This window comes from Chanos chanos, chromosome 8 (genome assembly GCF_902362185.1).
Source record: "Chanos chanos chromosome 8, fChaCha1.1, whole genome shotgun sequence".
NCBI lineage: Eukaryota > Metazoa > Chordata > Actinopteri > Gonorynchiformes > Chanidae > Chanos > Chanos chanos.
In genome coordinates this window covers 32,555,955-32,570,157 of record NC_044502.1, presented here as the reverse complement: position 1 = coordinate 32,570,157, position 14,203 = coordinate 32,555,955, and the positions used below count along the sequence as shown (strand labels likewise).

The following is a 14,203-nucleotide window of genomic DNA, read 5'->3' as shown; positions in this document are numbered from 1 at the left end:
AGGCATCAGGACTGAGTTACATTAGTAGTGTGTTACTTGGCTGGTATCTTGGAATACACGTAAAATTGTTATACCTGCCAGTGTGAATAATCTCAACGTAATGTTTTAGTAAGACATTGCACAACGACCCCATTTGTGCTCTAAGACAACAACCTAGTGAAGATGTGCAATCATGATGCAGTAGTAAACCAGTCTTTTGTTTGTCCTCTCTTTCGTCTCTGTAGGACCAGTTTAATACACGGCACAGTCTAAGAGCCCACCTTCAAGATATGACCGGACATAGCCTTGAGGACCAAAGCGAGAGTAGCGTTGAGGACAATGCCATACGCATTAATGTCGGTGGCTTTAAGAAGCTACTCTTGTCCAACATGTTGTCGCGCTTTCCTGAGACCCGACTGGCTCGTCTGCTCCGATGCCAATCGAAAGAATCTATCCTTGAATTGTGCGACGATTATGACGACACCGAGAGAGAGTTTTACTTCGACAGGAATCCCGCGCTCTTCCCATATGTACTTAATTTTTATAACACTGGTCGGTTGCATGTCATGGCTGAACTGTGCATTTTCTCGTTTAGTCAGGAAATCGAGTACTGGGGAATCAATGAGTTCTTCATTGACTCCTGTTGCAGCAGTACTTATCACTGTAGGAAAATGGAGCCAAGTGGGGAGGACTGGGACGACAAAAGTGAAGAGGGTAGTACTTCTTCCTCTTTTGACGAGATTTTAGAATTTTATAACGACGCGACGAAGTTTGACAAGCAGCCTTTAGGGAGCCTCAGACGGAGAATCTGGTTGATGTTGGACAATCCTGGATATTCCATACCTAGTCGGATCATCAGTGTATTCTCCATCCTAGTGGTGTTGGGCTCTATTGCCACAATGTGTATGAACAGCATGACAGAATTTACTTTACTGGACAGTGAGGGTCAACCGCGTGAGGACCCTCGCTTCGAGACAGTGGAGCATTTTGGAATCGGGTGGTTCACATTTGAGCTTGTTGCCAGGTTTGTAGTGGCGCCAGATCTGATCCATTTCTTTGAGCATCCCTTGAACTTAATTGACCTTGTTTCCATTTTGCCGTTTTACCTCGCGCTCCTCATCAACCTCGTTGCAGAAAGTAGTCCTGCGCTGGCCAACCTCGGACGCGTGGTCCAAGTACTGAGGCTGATGAGGATCTTTCGTATATTAAAGCTGGCGCGGCACTCCACTGGCTTGCGCTCACTTGGAGCCACGCTCAAGAACAGTTACAAAGAGGTCGGTCTCTTGCTACTGTACCTGGCAGTAGGGGTTTCTTTTTTCTCGGTGATGGCCTACACCGTAGAGAAAGAGGACAATGACGGACTGACCACCATCCCAGCTTGCTGGTGGTGGGCCACCGTGAGCATGACCACCGTAGGGTACGGAGATGTAGTTCCCGTGTCAATTGCGGGTAAACTCACCGCGTCTGCTTGCATCCTTGCGGGCATTTTGGTCGTGGTCCTCCCCATCACGCTAATTTTCAACAAATTTTCTCTCTTCTACAAAAGACAGAGGCAACTGGAAATTGCAATGAGAAGCTGCGACTTTGACGAGGGTATTAAAGAAGTCCCCTCAGTTAATCTCAGAAACTATTACGCTCATAAAGTGAAATCACTGATGGCAAGTCTATCGAATATGAGCCGGAGCACACCGAGCGATCACAGTCTGAACGAATCTCTCCACTAAGTTCTTGAAACCCAAATGGACCTCTTTCGTTAGGTCAGAGGATTAACGGAAACCGCAGTTAAGATATTATTATGGCTACATGGGAAGTGTTTATTATTAATGGATTTAATCTAATCGTAGTTTAATAACAGACACCAAGAACATTATCTGACTACTAATGTGCCAAAAGTGTCGTTAGTCATATTGTGAGTTATAACAGTCTCGATGTTCACAAAATGTCGCTCTTTGCCTTTTTTAAGAGAAGTAGCGTAGTACATGGCCTACATCTGATGTAAATAAAAAGCTGCATGGAGAACCCGCAATCCAAAGATCCTGGACACCCAAACAACTCCTGAGTCTACACGAAATGGAGCGTAACCCCCCTTGAAACTCCATCCAGCATGATGTTGTGGACAAAGTGAAACTAATTTTGTATCAATGCCTCCCTAATCTGTAGAGTTACGGAGTTAAGCAAGAACTATATAGAGCACGTACAGTACAAAATTACAGATAAACATGCTGCAAAAATTGTGTTTAAGTGTGTACTCCATAATCTAAGCCAGTTGTCTAAATGCTGTGTACAACTGTAGGCTGTAAGTTATTGTTAATATTGTCATATCTGAGTATTTTCCTGTCTACGCGTTGTATTCCGATAAGAACGTTAGCTGTGTCGTTGTTTACTATTAAAAGAAAGTCTTTTTATATATGCAAATTGTTTTCTGGCACTCTAACTTGCATTTTTGCAATCCAGCCACAACTGAAAATGCAGGAATTATCCCCAGTTTATTTCCCACTATTCCCACTAACAGAGTATGGTTCCGCTAAACTGAGACAATTTGTACTGTTGTTGTGTAGGTCTACAGTCATAGAGTTGGAAAATCAATATGATATTAAATCAATGTGATATATCCAGAGCCTGGAAGCCATTCATAGTCTGTACCCTGTGATTTGCAAAATAACTTTGATGTATAGTTGAAGACATCCATATTCAGTGCAATGATAGTTGTTACCACAGAAAAAAAGTTCATTACAAAGATAATGCATACGAGGTCATTCTTATGCTTCCTTACTGACAGGGGGGGAAGAATTAATCTTAATTATAGGAATAGCCAGCGGTAAGCAGGCAGCATATGGCGTATGCTGCTGAGAGATGAAGTTGGGCCTCCAGTCAATATATTATATTATTATGCAGTTTTATCTGCTTAATGGTGTGACATTCTTAATGTCATTGACCGGATAAATAACACAGTAGGTTATAACAGTTATACATAAATATATATTTGTATGAACTCATAGCTACATATTATAGCTAAAGGAAATTTTCATGAGGAGTAATGAACTTGATTTGACGTTCAAAAAAAGTGGGCACTCGGAATTCTGGGACATGGTAATTACGAACATGCGTACTGTGTGGCACAAACAATGCATTGATCTTGAGCTAGATAAATCTCCACGCACAGTGAAACAGTGAGTCAAGAAGCAAGGAAGTACAAGTAGAAGCATGAAAGCAGGTTTCAAAAACGAAAATTAAAAGAAGCAGCCGAGAAACTAAAAGCAAAGCCTCCAAAAATAGAAGATAGGTAATTTATCAGCGTCACCAACAATGTTTATCATCTGTTGTGGTGTGCCGACACCAGATTTTGTCAAGTAGCCCATCACTATTTTAATTTGACTTGGGAAATGCTAATGCATTCCATCTTCCATCAATAATATTAGGCCCATGCACAGGCCTTGCAATCTTCTCTCCCTTGCTATAATGTACGGTAGTCTGTTGCCTACTAGTGGCCTAATAATATAATTGTGGCGTCAACTGTGCAGTGCATTTCGATGTTGCCGGTCATTTGAAAGCTGCGTGCTTCAAAATACTCCTCCAGTTCGCTATTGACATTACGTCCGTTCTGGTTAAGTGAGATGGGCCGGGGGCCCGCCTTGACCATCCTGCATTGGGGCCCGCGGTGTTGGCTCGTTATGCCCATGATTTAGATTAACATAGGGAAGCATTTTCCGAGATACATTCATAATAATAAGAGCTGACTGATAACCGATGCTAAAATCTTGGAATGTTTTAACATGTTAACTACTATGTTAGCTTTCTGCGATCGACGGTAAGATTCATAGTAGATGAACTGTATGCCATTTTCTAAGGTAAATCTAAATCAAATGCTAAATCTAATTGAAATGCTACTTTAAGACAAAATTTTTGTTCTGTTTTACTACGCAAACAGAAGCTGCAAAGTCAATAGCGGAGGGACATTCATAGATTAGGACCGATTGTATTTTCAAACTGTACACTCGGGAGCAACACAAAAATACCTCTGGTGTGTCCACTTATCAGCCAGAGTATTGCTTTTGTTGTCCATTGGTGTTCTCCAATGGCTGAAAAAGGAACAAGAAATACACCAGGCAAAGCCAGTTTATGGTCGCTCTTTGTGAATTGTAACTGCTTAAAATGCACATTTAGTAAGGTGGAGTAGTAAAACACTTAAGATGATTCTGGGAGTAGACAAATTGATAAATAATCATCAATATTAATGGTCATATTGCAAAAACCCTTTCACAGAATTCTCTAAAGCACCTCTCTAAATGTTCCCAGATACCGAGTGAGGGTTTTGATTATCCATTTAGAGGCATTAGGAGACACTCACCCGGCATCTGCTTAAAACATCGGATCCGTAAACAAGGTCCTTGATGGAGTCACTAGGCTAGTTATACAGACGAGGACAACATTGCTACAACACAAAGGATGCTTCATTAAGTAAGTGTAACTACAGTTTTCCTCAAGTTGAGATTAAAACTATTTATTAATTCAACATGTTACGCCTATGAGACAGCAAAAGAAGAGCGAGGTAAGATTTCTCACGCAAGATAAAGGCATCAGAACTGAGTTACATTAGTAGTGTGTTACTTGGCTGGTATCATGGAATACACGTAAAATTGTTATACCTGCCAGTGTGAATAATCTCAACGTAATGTTTTAGCAAGACATTGCCCAACGACCCCATTTGTGCTCTAAGACAACAACCTAGTGAAGATGTGCAATCATGATGCAGTAGTAAACCAGTCTTTTGTTTGTCCTCTCTTTCGTCTCTGTAGGACCAGTTTAATACACGGCACAGTCTAAGAGCCCACCTTCAAGATATGACCGGACATAGCCTTGAGGACCAAAGCGAGAGTAGCGTTGAGGACAATGCCATACGCATTAATGTCGGTGGCTTTAAGAAGCTACTCTTGTCCAACATGTTGTCGCGCTTTCCTGAGACCCGACTGGCTCGTCTGCTCCGATGCCAATCGAAAGAATCTATCCTTGAATTGTGCGACGATTATGACGACACCGAGAGAGAGTTTTACTTCGACAGGAATCCCGCGCTCTTCCCATATGTACTTAATTTTTATAACACTGGTCGGTTGCATGTCATGGCTGAACTGTGCATTTTCTCGTTTAGTCAGGAAATCGAGTACTGGGGAATCAATGAGTTCTTCATTGACTCCTGTTGCAGCAGTACTTATCACTGTAGGAAAATGGAGCCAAGTGGGGAGGACTGGGACGACAAAAGTGAAGAGGGTAGTACTTCTTCCTCTTTTGACGAGATTTTAGAATTTTATAACGACGCGACGAAGTTTGACAAGCAGCCTTTAGGGAGCCTCAGACGGAGAATCTGGTTGATGTTGGACAATCCTGGATATTCCATACCTAGTCGGATCATCAGTGTATTCTCCATCCTAGTGGTGTTGGGCTCTATTGCCACAATGTGTATGAACAGCATGACAGAATTTACTTTACTGGACAGTGAGGGTCAACCGCGTGAGGACCCTCGCTTCGAGACAGTGGAGCATTTTGGAATCGGGTGGTTCACATTTGAGCTTGTTGCCAGGTTTGTAGTGGCGCCAGATCTGATCCATTTCTTTGAGCATCCCTTGAACTTAATTGACCTTGTTTCCATTTTGCCGTTTTACCTCGCGCTCCTCATCAACCTCGTTGCAGAAAGTAGTCCTGCGCTGGCCAACCTCGGACGCGTGGTCCAAGTACTGAGGCTGATGAGGATCTTTCGTATATTAAAGCTGGCGCGGCACTCCACTGGCTTGCGCTCACTTGGAGCCACGCTCAAGAACAGTTACAAAGAGGTCGGTCTCATCCTACTGTACCTGGCAGTAGTGGTTACTTTTTTCTCGGTGATGGCCTACACTGTCGAGAAAGAGGATAATGACGGACTGACTACCATCCCAGCTTGCTGGTGGTGGGCCACCGTGAGCATGACCACCGTAGGGTACGGAGATGTAGTTCCCGTGTCAATTGCGGGTAAACTCACCGCGTCTGCTTGCATCCTTGCGGGCATTTTGGTCGTGGTCTTCCCCGTCACGCTAATTTTCAACAAATTTTCTCTCTTCTACAAAAGACAGAGGCAACTGGAAATTGCAATGAGAAGCTGCGACTTTGACGAGGGTATTAAAGAAGTCCCCTCAGTTAATCTCAGAAACTATTACGCTCATAAAGTGAAATCACTGATGGCAAGTCTATCGAATATGAGCCGGAGCACACCGAGCGATCACAGTCTGAACGAATCTCTCCACTAAGTCCTTGAAACCCAAATGGACCTCTTTCGTTAGGTCAGAGGATTAACGGAAACCGCAGTTAAGATATTATTATGGCTAGATGGGAAGTGTTTATTATTAATGGATTTAATCTAATCGTAGTTTAATAACAGACACCAAGCGCATTATTTGACTACCGATGTGCCGAAAGTGTTGTAAGTCATATTGTGAGTTATAACAATCAGTCTCGACGTTCACAAAATGTCGCTCTTTGCTTTTGTAGAGTAACGTGGTACTAGATCTGATGTAAAAATAAAGCTGCATGTAGAACCCGCAATCCAAAGATCCTGGAAACCCAAACAACTCCTGAGTCTACACGAAATAGAGCATACCCCCCCTTGAAACTCCATCCAGCATGATGTTGTGGACAAAGTGAAACTAATTTTGTATCAATGCCTCCCTAACCTGTAGAGTTACGGAGTTAAGCAAGAACTATATAGAGCACGTACAGTACAAAATTACAGATAAACATGCTGCAAAAATTGTGTTTAAGTGTGTACTCCATAATCTAAGCCAGTTGTCTAAATGCTGTGTACAACTGTAGGCTGTAAGTTATTGTTAATATTGTCATATCTGAGTATTTTCCTGTCTACGCGTTGTATTCCGATAAGAACGTTAGCTGTGTCGTTGTTTACTATTAAAAGAAAGTCTTTTTATATATGCAAATTGTTTTCTGGCACTCTAACTTGCATTTTTGCAATCCAGCCACAACTGAAAATACAGGAATTATCCCCAGTTTATTTCCCACTATTCCCACTAACAGAGTATGGTTCCGCTAAACTGAGACAATTTGTACTGTTGTTGTGTAGGTCTACAGTCATAGAGTTGGAAAATCAATATGATATTAAATCAATGTGATATATCCAGAGCTTGGAGGCCATTCATAGTCTGTACTCTGTGATTTTCAAAAATACCTTTGATGTATAGTTGAAGACATCCATGTTCAGTGCAATAACATTTGTTACTACAGAAAATAGTTCATTTCAAAGATAATGCAGCCAAGGTCATTATTATGCTGCCCTTAGGGCCAGGGTAGTAAGAATGGATCTAGATTAACATGGGGAAACATCTACTGAGATACATTCTTGATAACAATGAGAGCTGACTGATAACCGATGCTAAAATCTTGGAATGTTTTAACATGTTAACTACTATGTTAGCTTTGTGCTACAGTAAGATTCATAGTAGATGAACTGTATGCCATTTTCTAAGGTAAATCTAAATCAAATGCTAAATCTAACTGAAATGCTACTTTAAGACAAAATTTTTGTTCTGTTTTACTATGCAAACAGAAGCTGCAAAGTCAATAGCGGAGGGACATTCATAGATTAGGACCAATTGTATTTTCAAACTGTACACTCTGGAGCAACACAAAAATACCTCTGGTGTGTCCACTTATCAGCCAGAGTATTGCTTTTGTTGTCCATTGGTGTTCTCCAATGGCTGAAAAAGGAACAAGAAATACACCAGGCAAAGCCAGTTTATGGTCGCTCTTTGTGAATTGTATCTGCTTAAAATGCACATTTAGTAAGGTGGAGTAGTAAAACACTTAAGATGATTCTGGGAGTAGACACATGGATAAATAATCATCAGTATTAATGGTCACATTGCAAAAACTCTTTCACAGAATTCTCTAAAGCACCTCTCTAAATGTTCCCAGATTCCGAGTAAGGGTTTTGATTATCCATTTAGCTTGTCACTTTTCCAACACTTTTAGTGTTGCTAATGAGCAAAAAGATATCTTTTATTAGCAAAATCCTAGTAACATCCACTAATTATAGTGCTTATGGCTTTGCATAGTCTTTTGCTGGATGCTTATTCTTTTCCAGTGAATGCTGTGCATCGTTGTAGGCCTGATACATGAAAGATGCTATTGTGTTGCCTTCTGTGAAAATCACACTTGGCAGTCAAACAGATAGTAAAGTTCTCTTACAAGAGGCATAATTAATTCTTTAAATAATAATAAACATCTGCAACAATATCACAAATTGCTGGACATTCAAACAAAGCAAATATCAGTCACTATCTCAAATTTGAGCACCACATTCATTGCTGGTCAGTTTGCGCGAAAACAATGCAGTAATGTTGCATGATTTTGGTATGATCAGTGAGTGATTAGGGTACTCAGACTGGTCAATCATGAGAATTATTTGTATTATTTTGTATTTTTATCTGCCCATATATCAAAAAATATGATCAGATATGGGACTATACGGGAAACTGGGACTAATCCAAGATGAAAGACTCCATAGGCAGCCTTCCCCCATTATACCTGAAATTCAAACAAACAATCACCTCTGCTCAAAGGTCTCCCTTTTAACACAGGGAGACCTTTGAGCAGAGGGTGAAGGGAGGGTGAAGACCCAAATGTGTTTCCTTTTGATTTGAGTAATGCATGCACCAGTGCCACAGTTTTATGGTATTGTCAAGCGATATTTCATGCGTGGGGGGAGAATATTTTTCACTCAATTCTAGAAACATTAAGTGATTTACTCCAAGGCAGAAGGTTTGCCTTTTTGGAAGTCATTCATATATGTGATTGTATTATGGTGGTTAGAGCTTTCGAGAGAAATTGCAAGATTCATGAAATATTGTGTGAATGTTTTAAAAACATTGCTTAATTAATTTAAGAGGGACACCCACAGTGCAGGCTACCATTTGAGACCTGCTCATCCCTGCATCTTGAAACATTTAGTTTTCACTTCTTAGGATTCAGAGCATTGCATTGTACATCTTTTAGGTCTGTGGAAGTCCATCACAGTTGGGGTCAATTACAGTGGATTAGCAGAAAAGAGACTCGATATTGACCATTTTTCTGAAGGTCAGCTGTCCAAGGGAAGTCTGGTATTCTGTACTAGGGGACAAACTTTTACCACAGGGGCTTTCCACTGGGTTGATAGGTGCTGTTAAGAGAGCAACAAGATAGTTATATCTGCACTAGGGTTACACTGAAATGCATTTCATCAAGCATCAAGTTCTACACCGCGACCCTGTGACCAGGTCTGTAGTGTATTAAACTTTGCAGTAATGAAGAAATGTCCTCAGAAGTTTGGTTTGGAGGACATGGTTCTGTTCCACAATCACCCTCTCTATCTTTAGATGTAGTGCACTCAGACACATCTGCATTACTTAAAAAAGGTTCTTTAGCTATTTCAGATGCAGATACACTAAATGAATGGCTTTCAGTTCACTCATTTGCATTGTATAAAGTAATTTCAAATCTTTATAAAAACCATCATAATTCACATCAAGGGCCTGATTTACCTAGCATTTTAGAAAATGAATCCCATTTGCTAACTGGGGAATAGAAAACTAATTTTAAAAAGAAAAGTGATTATATATGGCTGCCCACAGAAAGCACTTACATGGTAACATTTTTCTCATTTTACTCTTTACTCTAATCTAAATTTATGAATTTTAATAGATCCAAACGTATGTTTTTAAAGATATTTAAATCAGAACTAAGTGATGACCTTTTAAAGCCTGCATCAGCCTCACAGTAAAAAACAGGGAAACAGCGTTGAAAGTTTCATGCATTTTAGTTTGATTCCATGTCAAGCTTTTTTTTAAATAAATGTTTATAATTTATGATAATTTTATCATTTTTATAATATAAATTTTGCTCACTGATCGATACTTGAGTAATCATCGATTAATCAGAGTGTTCAACAGATTTGAGGGATGCCTAGCTTTATAGGGATAACTAGACAATTAGTTGTCTTTCAGATTTTTTTTTTGTGGAAACATTGGTATTGCTTTTTAATTCACAATTAAAACTTAAGAGCAAGCTGCTGCTTCATATTTATTTATGGGAATTAAAGTTTGTATGTTACATATTGAAGTTTTTGCTCGGTCAAGACACCAATTTGCATTTCAGAACTGTCCCATATGCTCCAACACCCCAAGTTTGTCTCAACTACAGAAATCATTGTCACTGTGGCACCTGTATAAATAACCAAAAAAAGAAGCACAGAATGGCTTTGCATGATCCATTGCATAGCTGTTTTGAAATTGACTTCGCGCCTTGGCAAAGGGTGGCGATAGGTTGCAATATAATTGAATTAAATTAAATCTCTTCAGTCATGTGTTGACAACTACATAACTTGTGGTGTGAAAAATTGCAGTTGTTGATTTTGCACATGTCAAAGGAAACATGAAATAACCTCAGTCGCCAAGATGGGTGATTGAACATGTTTAAACAGGATTGAACATGTTGAATGGAGTTTTAATGAGTAAAATATTAAAAAAAAAAAAAAATCAGTAGACCAACATGCCTTCGGTTAGATTTATGCTTGAGATAAAGTTTGATTTGGACTCTCAGGCGTGGACAGCATTGGAACAGGTTGTAGACTTCATTTTTTTTTTTTTTTGCATTTTTCCCTTTTTTCCATGGTTCAGTTTTTCCTCCTCCAAAAGTTAACTTGAAATGAACTGCTTAAAATAGTTCTGCCCTTAAAGCATAACCAAATAAGCATTGAGTTGATGCTGAGAGGCATCAAAGCTCTATCCAGGCTGAGATATCCTAACTGTGAAGTGATACGATGAAATCTGTTTCTAAGTGATTAGTGTCTGATATTACACATAACCATCTGTTACAACCGTCCTGTTTAAACATGTGAGTAAAAGCATCAGCTCCATGTGTTTTCGCTCTTACACCCACTTCACTGCAGCTGTGTATGTGTTACATGAAAGCACAAGCTCTGAATCCTTAAAAACTGATCTATTTTGATATTAATTAACACCTACGCTACATGTTGTACTATGGTGTTCGTACAGTACAGATTTGAAGACTCAACAGAATGCTCATAGTTAACATATAGCAATTAATTATGAGAGAGGTTTGTAACAAAGCATGTGTTGTGAGTCGATCAGAGACATTACGCTCCCAATTATACCAGCTTAATTGCCCTGATTCACATAGGAGAGACCGTTTTCAAGCTGTCATTAAAGGCTAAGTCTGTGAGAATTACAGCTTATCTGAAAACAAATCATATTGCCCACTGAAATACTAACATGAATTACTGAACACAGAAATATGTCTCTTTGTTTTGTATGTCATGCAAGGTTTGTCACTCAACTACATAATAACTTAAATATAAGGACATACTTCATGCATGTTCATAGCTGTAATAATATACCGGTTAACTGACTCAGCTCCATTTCCCAGCTTATCAAAAGGTGACAAGACTGCCGTGGATATTATGACTTGTGAGACTAAATGTTCACTGTTATGCTAAGCAGACATCTCAAAGAAAAAGACAGAGTGGATTAATGAATTCAAGACATTTACAGTCTAACAGTAAGTGCACATGCAGTTATCACCATCCTCTAGATCTTCTCATTAACACTTTATGTTCACCATGACAACCTCTACTAGTATCCAGTAATTTAGAAAAAAAATAATCTTGGAATTTAATGGATGCTGGCAGAATGGAGGCAGGGCAGTTAGAGCTTGTGTATTTTGAATAAATGGACAACATTTAAAATGTAAATGAAAGTGTGAGCCATATCCAAATTTTTGACATACTGCCAAATATCAAACTACACTGAACAGGATGCCCACAAATTTCAAGGATGAAAAGGGCCTGCCCCCTCTGACCTTTTTAATTAACACGCTGAAACTGTATTTACCGTATCAGGCCAGATAAAATTAAACCTCTTTAGGTGGGCTCTCTTATTAAAGAACCGAATTTATAATTGCACTTCTAATTAAAATGAATTCAATTCACAGCTGAAACTATAACAGTTAAAGTTATATTCCTGGCTGGATGTACTGACTAATCAGAACAGCATAAAAAAGTGTGGAGTGGGACATTAGTTAAGTATGAAAGATTGTTAAATATGAGTGATTAAAGTGTGATGTAGAACATTACTTGCATGCTTATTCCCTTTCAAAGAAGCTGATGGACGAACCACGAAAAATCCTGAACTAGTCGGTATTAGGAGGTAACCTAAAAAGACAGTAAAAAGTATGTTAACAAAGTCACAAAGTATGTTAACATTTATCATACAGATTGTTTTCTGTATCTTTGTTGTGAGGTGTATGAATATACATGCTGTGTTGTCTGTCTTACTCATTTTGTCTCTCTGTATTAAACACTGTCTTTGTTTGATATTATGGGAATTTAGGGTATAAACACACAGTATTTGGAGAGCTATGCTGAGTCATTTTGTAAGGAAGTTTGACTGTGCTGTTGTTATTATACGTACATTAATGTGTTTTCACCTATAACCCAGGAAAACTCTTGCTACCTTAAACCGAGTCCAGCTCCTAATCCATTTATATATTTTTCATCCTTTTTTTATTTATGTATTTTGTCTTTGTCACAATAAAATGCATCAGGAGACTAATATGATGTGTGGATAAATTTTATTGCTGAGAGTAATGACAAGGGAACAGCCAGTGTGACAGAAGGAGTGAAATGTGTGTCACACCACTCGCCATTATTAAAGCATCATTCAATGTCACAGTGCCAATGCACTGGTGATCTTCTATATGCTAGAATTTGAAACTTTGAATTAATATGTACAAAGCAAAGTAGCTTTACAAATCACATCAATTTAAAAAAAAAGGAAAGTGTGGGAAACATCTGTCATGTCCTTGTATCTTCCTTCTTTTGATTTGACCTATCAGCACTCAGCGTCACCAGCTTATTAACCATCCCGCTCATGCACTGATGATCATCTCACCTCTCCCTCACCCATGGACTCTTTACTGACTCACAGTTTGCCTCTTTGACTTCTCTCTGAAGTCATTCATGTCCGTTGAGTGTTTCCTGTTCCCTGTCTTGCCTTCATTAGTCTGACACGCATGCACCAAACTATGCCATGTCACTGTGATCTGATTCTGGTTAACATCTTGAAATGAAGTCTGCCTTGCGCTTGCATCCTGAGTCCACAAGTCATTGTTGTAAAACTTTGTTTTTAAAACTGTATTTTAATTGTAATGTCCTGCAACCAAGGCTGACATAAGCAGACACTGGAACTGTTTTCCCAGCCCCTTCAATCGTGTTTCAAATATCTGTAGATATGCTGCTTTACTGAATTTGAATTCTGTGCATTCCAAATGAGGGGAGAGAACTGATCCTTAAACAAGATTTTTTTTAACACTTCACTTCTGTGAAGTTTAAAGAAAGAGACTTAAATATATTTCACCTGTTCATACTCTGGTTTGTTCTCTGTTTTCATGTGTACTAAAGCTAATGTGGTGAGGGGCAGGAAGGGGGTGAATGAAAAGACCAACAACGGCACCTGGGGACTTACACCCCAGGAAATACCATTCCAGGAACCTTGAGCACTGTTCTGAAAGTTAATAAGGCACACAGAGTCGTTACTGATACAAGACAGACATGTTCAAAATAAACCAAATAGTTTATTGAAGGAATCAAATTGATCAAAATGCAGGGACTGGAACTGCTGGGGAAGAAAGGAAACCAAAATAACCCAAAAACAGGAGTCTAAGAATGCAGGGAATAAAAACACTTTTACAAATTAAAGAAAGGCCTTCACAAAACTACACAGTATTAGACCCTAAAATATTATAAGATACCAGCCCACCGGAAACTAAACTGGAACTGAGGCCACTGGTGGAGAGGCAGACTACAATGAGGAGTGCTACCCTTACGTGCAACACAGCAATCCTCACCGCAAAAAGAGTAGTGCTGTCTACCTCTGTGACCCAGTGCTCCTACACATATGCATCAAATGAAGGGACCTCCACCACGGGTGCCTAGCAACACCCCCCCCCCAAACAATATAGCACTCTGTTCACTAAGAGGAAAAAAAGGAGCTAATACAAAAAGAATCCCAAATAGTAACCCAGGAAGGCTGAACAAATAAAAACAGAAATAGCAGCCCTAACACTAACTGCTCGACTACCACAAGGCCAACAAATTGAAGGACCAAACAGCAGTGAAACCAATAGCAATAAC

The 14,203-nt window shown here is 39.5% G+C and overlaps 2 protein-coding genes across 2 annotated transcripts; both read left to right on the top strand.

Annotated features, from left to right (window-relative positions):
* The first annotated feature begins 266 nt into the window (after positions 1-266).
* LOC115819218 (potassium voltage-gated channel subfamily S member 2-like) lies at positions 267-1,703 on the top strand. The gene has a single exon (XM_030782778.1). The coding sequence runs from the start codon at positions 270-272 to the stop codon at positions 1,701-1,703; it is 1,434 nt and encodes a 477-aa protein (XP_030638638.1). The 5' UTR covers positions 267-269.
* A 3,114-nt stretch (positions 1,704-4,817) lies between these two features.
* On the top strand, positions 4,818-6,254 carry LOC115819225 (potassium voltage-gated channel subfamily S member 2-like). The gene has a single exon (XM_030782788.1). It carries the CDS (start codon positions 4,821-4,823, stop codon positions 6,252-6,254), a length of 1,434 nt encoding a protein of 477 aa, XP_030638648.1. The 5' UTR covers positions 4,818-4,820.
* The last annotated feature ends 7,949 nt before the right edge of the window (positions 6,255-14,203 follow it).